The sequence below is a fragment of the Marmota marmota genome, unplaced genomic scaffold, assembly GCF_001458135.2.
Source record: "Marmota marmota marmota unplaced genomic scaffold, marMar, whole genome shotgun sequence".
In the NCBI taxonomy this organism is placed as follows: domain Eukaryota; kingdom Metazoa; phylum Chordata; class Mammalia; order Rodentia; family Sciuridae; genus Marmota; species Marmota marmota.
In genome coordinates, this window is record NW_026000241.1 from 5040052 (window position 1) to 5056042 (window position 15991).

A 15991-nucleotide genomic window follows, 5' to 3' on the forward strand; every position below is an offset into this window, starting at 1 on the left:
CACCTGGGGGGGAGGGGCTGACCCGGTCGGCACCACGGACAGCTCCCCTCCCTTGCTGATCGTCCAGGGGCGTCATGGAAGGAGCCAACCTCACCCGGGTCTCCGAGTTCCTGCTCCTGGGCCTCTCGGAGGACCCCAGGCAGCGGCGGCTCCTGTTCGTCGCCTTCCTGTCCATGTACCTGGTCACGGGGCTGGGGAACCTGCTCATCATCCTGGCCATCGTCGCCGACCCCCGGCTGCACATGCCCATGTACTTCTTCCTGGCCAACCTGGCCTCCGTGGACGTCTGCTTCACCTCCACCACCGTCCCCAAGATGCTGGCCAACCACGCGTCAGGACGCAGGGGGATCCCCTACTCCGGCTGCCTGACCCAGATGTTCTTCTTCATCTGGTTCGCCGGCATCGACAGCTTCCTGCTGACCGCCATGGCCTATGACCGCTACGCGGCCATCTGTCACCCTCTGCATTACGCCACGACCGTCACGCCCCGGCTCTGCGGCCTCCTGGTGGCCATGTCTTGGACAGCCGCCTTCGGGAACGCCCTGACCCACACTGTCCTCCTGACCCGCCTCTCTTTTCTGCACCCACAACCAGGTCCCCCATTTCTTCTGCGACCTCAGCCCCCTGCTGAAGCTGGCCTGCTCGGACACCTTCCTCAACAAGGTGCTGGTGGACACGGTGGGCGCCCTGCCCATCATCGTGCCCTTCGCGGGCATCCTGGTCTCCTACACGCGCATCGCTGCGGCCGTGCTGAGGGTCCCGTCCGCGGGCGGAAAACGCAAGGCTTTCTCCACCTGTGGCTCGCATCTGTCTGTGGTGTCCCTGTTCTATGGGACACTCATTGGGGTTTACTTCAGCCCCATGTCCTCCCACACGGCCCAGAAGGACACGGCCGCTGCAGTGATGTACACGGTGGTCACCCCCATGCTGAACCCCTTCATCTACAGCCTGCGCAACAGCGACATGAAGGGAGCCCTGGGGGCCCTCATCAGCAGGAAGCCGGGTTTTCTTAAATGACTGGAAGGTTGGGAGGTCCAGGAGCCACATACGATGCCCCCTGTCCTAAACCTCCCAATCTTAAATGTTGCCTTCGCATTGCTTTCTATTATTATTATTTTTTTTCATTCTTCCAACACCTGTTTTTGGAGCATCTATTCTGCTCTAGATGCTCTGTCATGGGATGAGGATGCAGGAGAAATGAACAAATCCCTGACCCTGGAGTCTACTCCAGCCTGGAGAACACACGGGGTTTTAAATGAACCCGGAAACCAGAGAGGCCAGGATTCAAGTCCTGCTCTGGATTCTGTTTCTTGAAAAACCTGAGCAGAACTCTGGTCCCGCTGCTTCTGGTTCACCCACTGTCGGGAATACAGCAGGTGCTCTGTTGAGAGCCACAGCCCAAGGGGTCCCAGCAAACTTCCAGCTGCCAGCTGATGATTGGCTCACAGTGGCCCCAGCAAACTTCCAGCTGCCAACTGATTGGCTCCTCTGCGGTGATGCTCATTGGGCTGTTTCCCCGCCCTTTCAGACCATGGGGGACTTTTTTGGCTCCGCCCACTTGACCCAGCCCATCGGCCTCAAGAGCAGGAGGAGTGGGGGAGGTGCAGAGGCTTGTGGGAAGCCGGTGGTGGCAGTTGGGCTCTGAGGGTTTTTCCTGAGGAGCTGTGTGGTGTGGGGTGTGTGTTCTAAAAATAAAGTTCCTTTCTTTTGACAAGTGGCTCCTGAATTATGCCCAGCCAGACTGCGGCAGTGCTCTTTGCTAGCTGAGTCCTTGTGTCTGTTTAATTCCTTGAACTACCACGCCTTTGTCACTCTCAGGAAACAGATGCTACCTTGAGGTTCTCTGAATCAATAGCCTTGGGAAGATGGCAAGAGCCCCGCTGTTACTGCCTGAGAGGCAGAAAGCTGTTGGCTCATCCAATCCTGTGATTTTACGACTCTGAGAGGTGGCCAGTTCTTGCTAAGACTCTCTATTTCTTGTCATGGTTTTCCAAAAGCAGCAAAAAGCAGCCGATATAAAGTGGCAACCCTTTTTCTTTCTAATCATTCTAGAAGCACAGACTAGGAGGACACATGGCCAGCCCTACAGCTATTCACAGGTGATGGTCTTCCCAAATGTTCTTTGGTGTGGCAGCGGTCCCCAGCTCTGCAATGCTGATGTCTTTGCCTCCTGGCCACTACGCTAATGCAACCATTTTCATAAAGCAAACACCCCACTTCTGGTACCAACCTCTGTACCAGTTAGAATGAATGGCCTTCTTGCCGTATCAGTTTGCCAGGGCTGCTATCACAAAATGTATATCCTCACCGTTCTGGAGGCTGGGAAGTTCAGGACAAGGGCCCCCTCAATGCCTCATCCTGTGGAGGAGAAAGGGTAAAAGGGAGAGAGGATAAAAGGGAACTGAACTCCTCTTTGTAATAAATCCACTCTCACAATGATAAAGCCACTCCTGCAATAACGGCATTCATTTATTCGCTCCACCTTTGTGATCTGATTGCCTCTCGTTAGGCCCCACCTCCCCAAACACTGGGGATTAAATTTCCAATACATGCTTTTGGGGTGACTTGTTCAAACCATAGCCCGATTCTAGGTTGCTTCCATTTTCTGTCGTTAGCAAACCTAAGGCATCGCCTTGTCTGCAAGCTGGGTCGCAGGCCTGTCTGTGTTCCTGTTTTTCAACAGGTCTTCCCTTATCCACAGTTTGTGGTTGTTGTTGCTTTGTTTGTAGTGCAGAGGACCAAACCCAGAGCTGCTCTACCACTGAGCTGCCTCCCCAGCACCTTTCATTTTTTATATTAGACAGGATCTTACTAAGTTCCTGAGGCTGGCTTTAAACTTGCAATCCTCCTGCCTCAGCCTCTCAGGCCACTGGAATTTCAGGCACACACCTCTGTGCTCAGTTCTCTCATCCACAGTATTGCACACTGTAGCTTCAATTATGCACACTCAACCACAGTCTGTAAGGATTAAATGGAAATTTCCAGAAATAAATAATTTGTAAGTTGCCAACTGCATGGTATTCTAGGTAACATGATGACTTCTCAAGCCATCCCACCCAGGACATGAATTATCCCTATGTCCAGTGTGTACAGGCTGTATATGCTACCCACCCATTAGTTATCTGGCAGCCATTTTGGTTTCAGATAGAGTGTCCATATATCATAGTCCTTATGTTGAAATAACCCTTACATAGTAACCCTATGCTATGTCATAATGCCTATGTCATTTGCCTTATTTCACATCACCATGTACGCATTGTCACATCATCCCAAGAAGGGTGAGTACAGCACAAGATATTTTGAGAGAGGCCACATTCATATAACTTTTTTTATTGTTATAATTATTCTATTTTATTATTAGTTATTGTTATTCTCATGCTTAATGTATAAATTAAACTATCGTAATTAGGTAGGTATAGGGGAAACATAGGATACAGAAGGCCCAGTACTATCGGTGGCTTCCAGAATCCACGGGGGCAGGGATTTCTTAGAACGTACCACCCAAGGATAAGGGTGTCAACTGTAGGGGGGAAACGGGAGCAGGAGGAGCTAAGTCTCCCCCAGAAGGACACACGTAATTTGCATTCACACTCCACAGGTGAAAACTTAGTCACCGACACTGTCTCACCTCAAGGGAGACTGAAGAAGAATATAACATAGATACAGAGTCACACGTTCATGTCAGGGCTGGGATGGAACCCAGGGCTAGGAGTGCCAGGCAGGCACTCTGCCACCGAGCTACAACCCCAGCCCTATTTTACATTTTTTAAAAAATGATATCTTTAAAGGGAAAAAAAAAAAACATTGAGTGAGTGATGATAGCTTTGGCAGACAGACAGATACAGCCTCAGCAGAGGCGCTGGGGGCCTCAAGCGCCAGGCTGGATCAGGGACTGCAGGAGCGGGCTGTTCGGAAGCGAGCCGCCTGTCGCGTTGTCTCTTCTGCACACCACGTGCCAGCGCCCTTCCACGCTGCACCATGAGCGAAGCAGCGCCAGTCGCTCAAGAGGAATCGAGGGACCCAGCCCCTTCTCCTTCCTCCTTTTGGCTTCCTGGCTGATGAGGTGAGGGATTTTGCTCGGCCACCTGCTGCCACAGGCCCCAAACAATGGGATCAATGGATCGTTACTGGAACCTCCGAACTGTGAGCCCAAATAACCTTTTCTCTTTATAAAATTCGATATCTCCGGTACTTTGTTATAGTGATGGAAAACTGACTGCACCCTCTTGGACTTCCCAGCCTCGGGACCACGAGGCAAAGGAAGCCTCTTTCCTTTATTAATGATCCAGTAAGATCCTTACAGGAACAGAAAATAGGTTAAGGCACAACTGTCAACCACTGAAGGCCAAGAATTGGTGGGCAGGGCTGGGGATGTGGCTCAAGCAGTAGCGCGCTCACCTGGCATGCGTGGGGCGCTGGGTTCAATCCTCAGCACCACATAAAAATAAAATAAAGATGTGTCTGCCAAAAACTAAAAATAAATAAGTTAATTTTAAAAAATTGGTGGGCAATTCCTTCCAGTCCCCTAAACACTTCAGTGGGATGACTTTGAGGAATCCTGCATCAGTTGCTCAGAAGATTCCACAGGAGGCCAAGTGCCGGTTTCCGTTCATGAATGTGTCTCCCCTCCCGCCCGCTTTCCCTAGGCCCTCACTGTTCTTTCTGGGACCACCTCCCTTGTTTTGGAGAAACCCAAAGTAAGACTTGGACAAAAGTCGGAGGTGATGTGGGAACAGCCAACATTGTAAACCCTGAGACAGTGCTTCTAAAACACTCAGTGCCTAGCATAGAGTGAGTGTTCAACAAATGCTTTTAGTTGTATTTTTGCTACTTTTTTTATATTATAAAATACATAAAATATATGTATTTTATTTATACTTTATACAGTTTACCATTTTAATCATTTTTAAGGGAGGTATCAGGGATTGAACTCAGGGGCACTCAACCACTGAGCCACACCCCCCGCCCTATTTTGTATTTTATTTAAAGACAGGGTCTCACCGAGTTGCTTAGCGCCTCACTTTTGCTGAGGCTGGCTTTGAACTGGGGATACTCCTGCTTCAGCCTCCGGAGCTGAGCCGCTGGGATTACAGGTGTGCGCCCCCCCCCGCCCCCACCCCCTGGAACCTGGAGTCAGTTCTCCCAAGAGAAGGTTGTCTTAAGAATGAGCCTGAGCCCTGAATCACTGGCTGGTTTCCGTCTGGGGCTGTGTGACCTCTTATTCTTGGCGTGTGCCCTTCCCTGCCTTCGTGACATCATCCACCGTAAGTCCTCACTAGAGCTGAGCTAATGCCTTTTACTTCCAGCATTGTGAGCTAAATAAACCTTCTTTCCCCGTAAATTTACCCAGCCTTGGGTGTTTTGTTATAGTAGTGGAAATGGACCCACGCAGTTTGAGATTTTACCCTACTTGTAAGCTGTCTGTTTAAACCCTACAATTTCATTGATGCTGGCAGAAAGCAGGGGACACTAGGGTCAGAGAAAAGGGGACTTTATAACTGAGGCACAGAAAGCAGTGTGAGTTTTGTGTTTAAGCTGGTGCTTCCCAAGTCTCACATGGGGTTTGTTCCACAGCCAAAAGCTTCAAGCTTAGAAATCCCAATTTCTATAGTGGACACAAACCAACCTGCCCTACCTCTATGAGACGGAGACTCACCTTGATTCTATGGAGAGCAAACAAGCCTCCACTCTGCTCCACAGGAAGAACCTCTCTCTATCCTCCAGGGCTGTTTGCTCTACAAACATCCTTGAAAGGACAGCTGGAGCCAAAGCCGCCCACACCCCTGCTTGTGAGATGTGCAGATATTAGAGAGGCCCATGGATAACTGTCAGTGACACCCGGTGGCTGTCTTCTGTGGCACAACTTGGACTGGGAGTGGAACAGGAGAAGCTGTGGAGGGTACAGTTTAGTAGGTCAGTGTGTGGACTCTGGACCTGTCCCCGGGTCCAATCCCAACCCTGCCTCTGCTCGAGCAAGTGACCTTTCCTTTCTCTGTCTGGGTGTCCCCATCTGTAAATGGGACCCGCCACAAGTCCCATCGCAGGGGGATACTGTGAAAGCGAAGTGGGCTTCTGAACAGAAGGCTCTCGGAACAGCGCCCGGGCACCCTCAGCCATGTCTGTCAACTGTCATTATTACTAATGATCATGACGATGCTGCCAAACTTGTGGTCGTGCCTGTTTTGCGGCATTTGTGGGCAGGCCCTTTAACCCACACAGTTCCCTCTGAGTGTGTCCCAGAGACTGGGGAGCGGGCCTCAGGCCTGTGCTCCCCTCCCTCCAGCCGGTGGCCCCTTCCCAGATGGGTCACCAAGACCGCGGCGGTCGTGGTGTTCCAGAGTCCCCAGGAATCAGACCCCCTCAGGGTCAAATCCTGGCTTGGCCACACGCCAACTGTGGGACCTCGAGGTTTTGCTGGGGGTGGCCCCTGAGGACGTTGCGCGGGTTCCGGGTGAAGCGCGGAGCCCCCCACACCCCCGACACCTCATGCAACTTGCTGGGCGCAGGGATGCGGCGGGCACGTCTGGGTCCCCCCATCGAGGCGATTTTTGCTCTGATCCTTGTTATTTTATTATTCAGTGATTAAGCCTCGTGAGAGACGAGCTGAAGACATCCCTGCTGTCCCCTGTTGGTCCTCAGTGAACTCACTCTGTGCCCCCAAGTCTCTCTGCAAGCTTCAGATTCCAGGGTGGGGAAGGGTATCCCAGTGTCCTCGGTTACTCAGGCGCCATCCCCACCTCTGCACTCAGGGGGACACGTTCTCCTGCCCAGTCCGTCCCTCCCACCTGTCACCTCTGGTCGTGCTCCACGCCCACCCTCCGAGGCCGCCTCCTCCGGGCAGGAAGCCTTGCCTGACGTCCATCGAGGCGAATCAGGTGCCCGCCTTACCCATCCTTGAGCGTTTTCAGCCCCCGCTCTCTGTCCGCGTCTCCCGGGCTCCCGGGGTCCCCCCGACCAGGCGCCCCTTCCCCCGCACCCGCGGGCCGGGAGCTCCGCAGCGGCGCGGGCTCCGCGGCCGCTCAACTTCGGCTGCTCTCTGCTGCCCCCCGGAGGTCGGCGGCGGGGCTGCGCCCGGCTGCCAGCGGTGGTCACTGGCTCGGTGACCGCCCGCGGGATGTCACCCCTCCCTGTCTGGCATCCCCACACCCTCCTCCCGTCTCCTTGGGTCAACTCCCAAATAAACTACTTGCTCTCAGATTCTTCCGGGGGTAATGGCCTCATTGTTTGCAGTAATTGTCCCTCTGCCCCGCCAGGGTGAGGCGTGTCCGCCACCGTGCCCGACACCGTGCCCCTAAAACCTGCAGAGCGGAACTGCAGTGGCTGGAAGTAGATGCTCCATAAGTGACCTCGTGTCTGGGATGGTGACAGGGATGTGCCTCCCCTCCCTGTCCTCAGAAGCCCCCAGTGGGAGGCTTAGGAGGGGGAGGGGAGGGGGAGGGGGAGCTCGCTCCTCTTGAACTATAAATGGCAACTTTCAACCACCTCATGTCCCAGGCCACACAGCCTGGACAGCTGGGCCAGGGTCCCCAGGGTCCAGGAACTCCAAATGACCCCTGCATTCTTGGCCAGGACTCCTGAGGTGTTCCTGGGGCAGCTACACAGAGAGGGTGCAAGTCTAGCCCTGAGGCTGCAGGGCAGGGACTGGAGAGGACCCAATTGGGGTGGGGGGACACAGCTTGGCCCTAAGGCCATTCCTAGCCCCCTCCTGCCCTCCCGGCATCAGGTTCCACCTCCGGGAACTCCCTGAGCAAGACAGCGTTCCAAGGACAAGGGTCTGCCCTACAAGGCCATGTAGCGGGCAGCCATGTCCTGCGGGAGGGATCCCTTTCCAGAGCAGGTGGAGTCAGGCCTGGAATTAGCTACACCACCTGCGACGAGGCCGGTCCAGGGGTCTCCAGGGACAGCAGGGATGCAGCCAGATGACCGCTGGTGCCTCGGCCTGGGGTAGTCAGCACATGAATGGTGGGTGGGCAGGAAGAAAAGGGGGGCTCAGGACATGGCACCAGCTCTGGGCTAGAGTCTGGGGTCACCGACAATCTGGGGGACCATAGGGAGCCACTTTGGGCCTCATGTCCCCAACCCCCCCAACCAATTTCTCGAGTTGGTTCTAAAGACAAAGGAGCCTCAGCTGGAGCCACCTCACTGGCTGCGTGACCTTGAGGGAGAGCCTGGCCTCCTATCTGCAGTCCGAGAATAAGATGTCTCCAGCTGTTGGGGCTGCAGACTCAAGTGGGAGGCTGTGCGCCCAGCGTGTGGCTTGTTGATAGGCCCTTATCGGCCTGTGTCTTTCGCCATGTTGACATCCTTGGACATGAGGTCAAGACTGCTTTACCACAAAGGGAAACCGAGTCTGCACCGTCGGGACCGGGGGAGATCAGGGAGGAGCCCGAGGGCGGAGCTGGGAGGGCTCTGGGCTGAGCCTCCTCAGCTCCCAAACATGGGGTGAAACCAACATGCTTAGGACACGAAAGAGGTTCCAGAAACTTCTGTTTGCTAACTGCCCACCTCCTGCACCTCCACGCCAATAGGGTGTAGTCCTCACCGTGACAAAGAGGAAGAAGCTGGCTTAAGGGACAGTGACGTTGCCAGGCATGAGCAGAGGAGAGCTGCGAATTCCGTATCCTGCCATGACTCCCATGTTCCCCAGCAGTGCCGGCCCCTTCCCAGTCGCTCCCTTTATCCTGTTCCTTCTGAGGCTCAGGGCAGGAAATTCTCCCAACCTGCATCCACCCCACAAAGAGTCCTGATGCTGGGCCGGGAGTCCAGGGCTCTGCTCGGGTGTCAGGAAAGCTTCCTGGAGGAGTCGTCTACGTGGGGTCTTGATGGATGAACAGGAGTTTCATAGGCAGAGGTGTGTGTGTGTGTGTGTGTGTGTGTGTGTGCAGGAGGAATTGCTCACTTGATTTAACAAGCACTTTCCCACCCTCTGGGGACCTCAGGGGACCTTGAACAGGACTCAGCCACAGGCCTGCATTCTGAGCCTACTCTGCTACTGTTCAGCACGTGAGAGGCTCTTAAGTGGAAAGTACAGGAGCTAAGGCCATTTGCTGTTCCATGGGCACTGGGGAGCCACAGCAGGTTCTGAGTAGGGGAGAGAGGGCACGGGATCTAAGGAGCCTGCCCAGGCTCCAAGAGTTTCCAAGAACTGATTCATCAATTGATTGGCTGGCGGTCTCACCTGGTGACTGGGTGCAGTAGATCACCGTGGGCAGGAGGGATGGAGACAGAGAGGACAGAGACGGAGGAGGAGAGGGAGGGGAGATGGAGAGACACGGAGGGTCACTGAAAGGCAGAGGTGATGAGAGAGAGGGACAGAGAGAGGTGGGGGCAATGCAGGAGGGCTTCCCAGGGTGGTGGCTAGAAATGGGACGGAGGCCTGACCCTAAAACCCAGAGGCAGGACCCAGAGAGAAGGACAAACGGGACTCCCACGTCTGGGCCCAGGACTGGGCACCCACCCACACACCCGCCTCACTTTTCCCAGTGACAGCCAGGGACACTGGGGCCACCCGGTGCACCCCCACCCCAGGCCCTGCCGCCACAGGTCCTCTGGGCCCACCCGGTGCCCTCATGCCCAGGCGGGACCAGGACCTGGGTCACCAGGTTAAAAATGGAAACTGCCCGGGCCTCTTCTTTCTCCCTCCTTTGAGAAAATCCTAGGCCCAAATAAGGCGAGGGCTGCGGGCGCCGGGTGAGCTGGCCAAGTCCTCCCGACAAGCGAGTGGCGGCTGGCCCGGCCGGCCGGGCTTGGGCCTCCTCCAAGACTCGCCCTGCAGGAGGGCGGGCGCACCCCGATCCTATAAGGCCCTCTCCTGCACCCTGCCGCTCACTCACCCTCCAGCCCGCACCCCCGCAGCCCAACCATGGAGGCCATCAAGAAGAAGATGCAGATGCTGAAGCTGGACAAGGAGAATGCCATCGACAGGGCCGAGCAGGCCGAGGCGGACAAGAAAGCCGCCGAGGACAAGTGTAAGCAGGTGAGTGGCCTCGGCTGGCTGGGCTGCACTGGGCTGCCCAGCGCCCTCTCTGTGCCCACTCTGCAGTCCAAGTGGGGTAGGTGCTGGGGCTGAGGGTGGAGGTCACAGAAATTTTGGTACCTGAGTGCCGGGGTGGGGCCGGGGCCGATGCTCTAGCAGAGACAGAGGGGACTTCCCTGGGAGGGTGTCCCTGGGCTGGGAATCAGGAGTGACCAGACATCGCCTCCCCAGGGCCGGCGGGAGCCCAGGGAGCTGGAGAGGGAAGGTGCTGCAGGGCAGGGGCTGTGTGCCCCAGGGGGAGGCTGTGTGTGTGTGTGTGCGCGCGCGCTCGAACACCTCTGAGTGCCTGTGCATATTTGTGTGTGGGAGCATCTGTGTGTGTGTGTGCTAGTGTGTGCCCGTGGGGACTTTTCTGTATTCACGTATTTGTGTGTGCTTGAACGTTTCTCTGTGGGTTGTGTGTTTGCATGTGAGCATTTTGGGGTGTGTGTGTGTGTGTGTGTGTGTTCCCGTGGGGACTGTGGGCAGGCGGAGGTGTGTGCGAGGACCGGTCAGTGTGTGGCCTGTGGTGTGTGATGTGGGGCTGTGGACAGTGGGAGGCGGGCTGTGTGGGCATGGAGGTGACCGTGTGTGTGTGTGTGTGTGTGTGTGTGTGTGTGTTGTGTGCGCGCACGCGTGGGGGCTGACTGAGCTTCTGTCGGGATGTGTGTCTGGGTGACTGGTTTTCGGGAGGACGTGGTGTTGACATGTGTGTCTTTTCCTTTGTCTTTTTATTGTTCTTTTATTCATTTTTACGTGGTGCTGAGGATGGGCCCGGTGCCTCGCTGTGACAGGCAGGCGCTCTGCCCCTGAGCCACCACCCAGCCCCTGAGATGTCTCTGTGGGTGTGTGTGCGCGCGTGTGCGTGGAGAGGAGGGGATGGCTGAGCAGTGCGAGACACGGGGACCCTGTGCCTGTGTCTCGCGGAGCCCAGGGCTCCTGTCACATGCGGTGTCGGGGGAGCGGCTGGGGGGCCTGGGCCAGGGCCGGAGAGCTGAGGAGCCCCGCCTGGCTGTGTATCCCAGCGTGTCCTGGTGTCCCAGGGACAGGAGGTGATGGCCCGAGGCAGGAGGGAGGCCGAGTCCCACCCCAGCAGCCCAGGAGCCCACGCAGAGCCAGAGCTCCAGGGAGGAGACCCTCACGACGGGGGTCATGGGGAGCTCATGGAGGCTCAGTGGACGGGGCCGGGTTGAGCCGAGGCTGGGGCTTGGGGTGGGGCAAGAGTCCCTTGTCCCGTCTGGACAGCGGGAATGGCAGAAGGAAGGAAGGGGCTCGTGCCTCCCGGGGTGCCCTTCCTCAGGGCTGCGCCATCCCGGGCCACCTGCTGGGCCCTTGGGATGGTGCAGGGCTTCGGATAAGCCCCCGGAGTCCCCCAGGACGGCCACACCAGGTGCCCAGGCCGGCCCAAGCCAGGCCCGGTTCATGTCATCAGTTTGGTCACTGGGTGCCCTCACCTCCCAGTGCCTAGCTGGCACCTGTGTGAGGTGGGGACGTCACTGGGGCCTTCCTGGCTGCATGGGAGGATCAGAGGTGACTGTGCAGGTGGAGGCCTTGGCTGGGGAAGGGCTCCATACACATGGGACTATTTCCTGCCCCGCCCTGCTTCCTCTTTGGCCCTCCCCACCCCCCAGTTCCTAGGGCAGCCCTGAGTGACACATCCATGTGGGCCAACTCCACCCCAGCGTTCCCGGCCACACTCCTTTCCCTCTTCCCGGGGCCCCTCCCTGGCAAACACAGACCCGTCCTGCCTGGGCCCTGGCCTGCCGGCTGCCCTCCATCAACCTTTAGCCCCGTCATGGGCAGCTTAGCCAGGGAGCAGCGCAAAGCCTGTGGCTCCAATTCTCACTAAGGTGTGGGTGACTGATACAGAGGCAGCCACGAGCTAGAAGGGAAGGTCCGCTAAGCCTCTAGCCCGCTGTCTGACCCTGGAGGTGGACACGGTGCTCCAGTCTCTGGCTGGGTTTTATTCCTTCTTTTGTTATTATTTTATTATTATTGTTTTGTACAAGGGGTTGAACTCAGGGGTGCTTGACCACTGAGCCACATCCCCCCCCCTTCTTTTGTTTTGAGACAGGGTCTCACTGAGTTGCTTAGGGCCTCGCTAAGTTGAGGCTGGCTTTGAACTCGTGATCCTGCCTCAGCCTCCGGAGCCGCTGGAATCCTCCTGGTGGCACATGAGTTTTCCAATGGCCAGGCACGGAATCCAAGGTCCCAGAGCCCCAAGGCGGAAGCCAGAGCCCCACAGGGCCAGTGGTCCACCCTGCCTGGGAACGGAGGCGGTGGCAAGGGGTCACCTTGCCTAGCCTGCCCTCTGCTCCAGGAAGCCAGAGAGAAAGCCACCTGGGACCAACCCAACCCTCAGGGACAAGGAGCAAAGTCCCGATTCCCATCCCTGCTGGTCCAGTGGGAACAGGACATGGAAGGCCAGCCTGCCTGCTTCCTGCCCACTCCCCTCCAGGGCAGTGACATCCGCCACCAGTGGCCTTTGACCCCACATCCTGCCTCAGCCTGGCCCTAAGTCCCATTTACATGGACTAAAGTTGCTCCATGACCCTCCGGGCCATTTCACAGGCTGGAAAACTGAGGCTCAGGGAAGGTCAGCAACTTGCCGGGGCAGGGCTGCACGTCCCAGCACGTGTTCTGGGAGTGGAACTGGGTCAGAAGGGCGGGCCCGTCCACAGCGGGGGGTCTGCATATCCACCGCCCGACCCTGGGGGGGCTGGTTCCTTTCACTGGGTCATTCAACAACTCTCCTACAGTGTTCTGGGGAGGTGGTTCCAGGGAGCCCCAGGCTGGGGGACGGATGGGGGGTAGGGCAGGAGTCCCCCCCCCCCCCGCAGAAGGTGGGGAGCCGTGGGCACAGCTCGGCCAGCAGTCCAACAAGCAGGTAGTTTTGCTGTTGTTGTTTTTTAATGTTTTTTTTAGTTGTCAATGGACCTTTATTTTATTATTTGTGTGTGGAGCTGAGAATCGAACCCAGGGCCTCACACATGCCAGGCAGGCGCTCTGCCCCTGGGCCCCAGCCCCCGAGTTAGTTTAACAGAGTGGGACTCCCGTCCCCCGCTGCTGGACACCCTCATTCCCCTTTCAGACTCGACTTGCGCTTCTGGAACGGGGACTCTAGGGAGATGGCATTTGTAACACGCCTGGGACACTCTGAGATGCTCAGTAGCCTCCCACCCACCCTGTGCTAGTCCCACCAGTTCTTGTCCAAATGTCCTCAGAGCCAGGCCATCTTCACCCCCAGGAACCCAGTGTGCCTTGTTTGAACCCCTCCCCCACACCGGCCAGGCACACAGTCGGTGCCCAGTAAATGCTGTGATCCAGAGGGAAGACAGGGGGTGCTGGGTCAGGACTGATCTGTGAAGTGTCTTTAAGGAAACTGGCTTAGGGCTGGGCCTGGGCCCGGGCTCAGGGGCAGAGCGCTGGCCTGGCACGCGGGAGGCACTGGGTTTGATCCTCAGCTCCACAAAAAAAACCTTAAATACACAAAACAAAGGTGCTGTGTCCCTGTGCAACTAAAAAGATGAAAAAGAAAATTGTCTCATGTTCTCCATGAAGGCAGAAGTTCAAAAGCCAGGGTGGTGAGAGGCCACCAGGTCAGAGCGGAAAAGTGAGCTCACAAAAGGGGACAGGGGTCACATAGCTGGGACTTGGAGTCAGACTCCAGGCTCCTTACCTGGAGTTAAAGGCCCAAACCCGCAGACCCTGACTTTGGTCTGAGTTGCTGCTGGCACTGGGTTGGGCCCTGTCACCTTCCTGTGACTGAATATTTTTGCGGGAGTCGGGGGTGTCCCTGGTGACTTAAGCAGACCCATCCGTCCCTGCTCTGGGCAGCACCTCAGCTAGAGACCCTCACAGGGCACCTCAGTGACCTGAGCTGAAGCCCCAGCAGCAGGACCCCCGAAGGCTCAGGAGCTGCGAGTCTGGGTGTCCCTGCCTAGGAGCAGGACCTTGTAAGAATTCACGCTAGTGTGCGCACACTCACTCACGCACATGCTCACACGCACACGGCACCTTACCTCTTGGGGGAGAGTGGGATCAGCCGGCTCCAGAAGTCTCAAGCGCAGGAGCCTTTATGACCCATCCTTTGGGGGAAGGGAGAGAAGCCAGTTGGGGAGGAAGGGAGGACAGCCCCGCTGGCCTGGGGGACAGGACAGCAGCTGGGTCTCCGCCCCGGGAGCTCTAACAACACACAGAGCCACGGCCATGCTTCCTCACAGTCTGGAGGCTGGGAGTCCAAGGTCAAGGTGCAGGTGTGCTGTTGGGAGGGCTCTTCTGGCTCCTGGACAGCCACCTTCCTACACTGGTCCCTTCCTCTTCCTCTGAGGCCCCTGATCCCATGTGGGGCTCCACCCTCCAGACCTCACCTCACCCTAATCCAATCGCAAAGGCGCCCACCTCCAAATACCATCCCTTCCAGATTGGGGTCCAAAATACAGGTTTGGGGTGGGGGGGGGGACACAAGCATGTAGTTCATAGTGGTTTATGTTCAGAGGAACTGGGTTCCAATTCTGTACTGTGTGACCTAGGAAAAGCCACTTCACCTTTCTGGGCCTCTTCCTGGAAGGAGGACAATGAGGCAGGGTCTTGGGCTGCCTGCTCCCCCTAGGAGCATGGACAACAGCAGGGGTCAGACCAGCAGAGACAGCAGTCAGATCAGCCCAGGGGATGGATGAGGCCACCTCAGTCTGGAGGGTGGTGCAGTGTGGGGTCTGAGCTGATTTGATGGGCGTGGTGGAGGTAATGGGGATGCAGGTGATGGGGCCTGTGGTTTGTATCCCCCAGACAGGACCTCCTCAAACGAGGAGCCAGGGAAGACTCTCAAGATAAAGGACTAAAAATTTGGAAAAGACAGCAGACATTTTAATTAAGATAAACATACACCAAATATGCAACATTGGAAAAGATTTAACCTGAGCCTTCAAATAAAATGATGTTTGATGGGTTGGTTTCTTCTAGCTAAGCCCCCAAAGTTTAGAAGTTGGGGTGCAGGGTCCGAGCCCTTTGGAGAACTTTGGGAGACGTCTGAGATTCACTGCCTTGGGCATGGCTAAGGGCAATAGGCAATGGGGAGCCATGGCAGGTTCTGGGCAGGGAAAGGGCAGCCATACTCTTTGGAAAGTTTCCCTGGCTGACAATGCGGGGTACAGACCTAGAGAAAGGTAGACTGAGGAGAAAGAGGAGGGGTCCAGATCCAGAGTATGAGGTTCCCCTTCCTGCTTAACCCACATCACTAGGGGGTTTTGCAAAAGCCTGAAATTGTCAGGCAAAACTGAATGAGCAGTGTTTCTGGAAAACCTGTGGGAACACCAATTCCCCCAAAGCTGTGATAGAGTCCCCAGCAGGACTGGGGACCCCAGTGAGGTTAAGAACATTTAGTCCCCAGGACAAGGGAAACCCCTGGGCAGGAAACCCCTGGGCAGGTCGCATTTCTTGAATGGTGAGTACTATTGTTATCCTTGTTTTACAGACGAGGAAACCCATGCCCAGAGAGGAGGAGAGCCAGAGGACTTTTGTGCACATGGGGGCCAACCCTGTACCGCAGGGGCACGGTGGCACCCCAGGCTGATGCGTCCCCCGATCTGTCCCCAGGTGGAGGAGGAGCTGACGCACCTCCAGAAGAAACTGAAAGGGACAGAGGATGAGTTGGAAAAATACTCGGAGGACCTGAAGGACGCGCAGGAGAAGCTGGAGCTGACGGAGAAGAAAGCCTCCGACGTAAGTGCGCAGTGCTGGGGGTGCCCGCGGCAGGGCCGGCAGGAGCCCCAGGGCTGGCCGGGAGGGCAGTGCTGGAGGAAGAGGAGGAGAACCAGTTGGAGAAGGCGGTGCCTCCCGGCGCTTTCTCCAAATAAGTCCCGAAAAGGGGCACTTTCCAGCAGCTGCGGCCAGCGGTGCCGACGTCAGGCCCTCCCCCAGCGGTGCTGACGTCGGCGGCCGGCCCCGGTGACCTCATCGCCTCGACGGCAGCGGGGC

At 56.7% G+C, this 15991-nt stretch overlaps 1 protein-coding gene and 1 pseudogene across 1 annotated transcript in view; both read left to right on the forward strand.

The window, feature by feature from the left end:
• Positions 1-67: 67 nt before the first annotated feature.
• LOC107145040 lies at positions 68-1497 on the forward strand (annotated as a pseudogene).
• An 8324-nt stretch (positions 1498-9821) lies between these two features.
• Tpm4 (tropomyosin 4) overlaps positions 9822-15991 on the forward strand; it is a 17605-nt gene continuing 11435 nt past the window's right edge. Inside the window, exons 1-2 of the mRNA XM_015489203.2 lie at positions 9822-9976; positions 15611-15736. Of these exons, the coding sequence (XP_015344689.1) occupies positions 9863-9976; positions 15611-15736 (240 nt within the window). The 5' untranslated portion in view covers positions 9822-9862. The remainder of the gene's footprint in view (positions 9977-15610; positions 15737-15991) is intronic.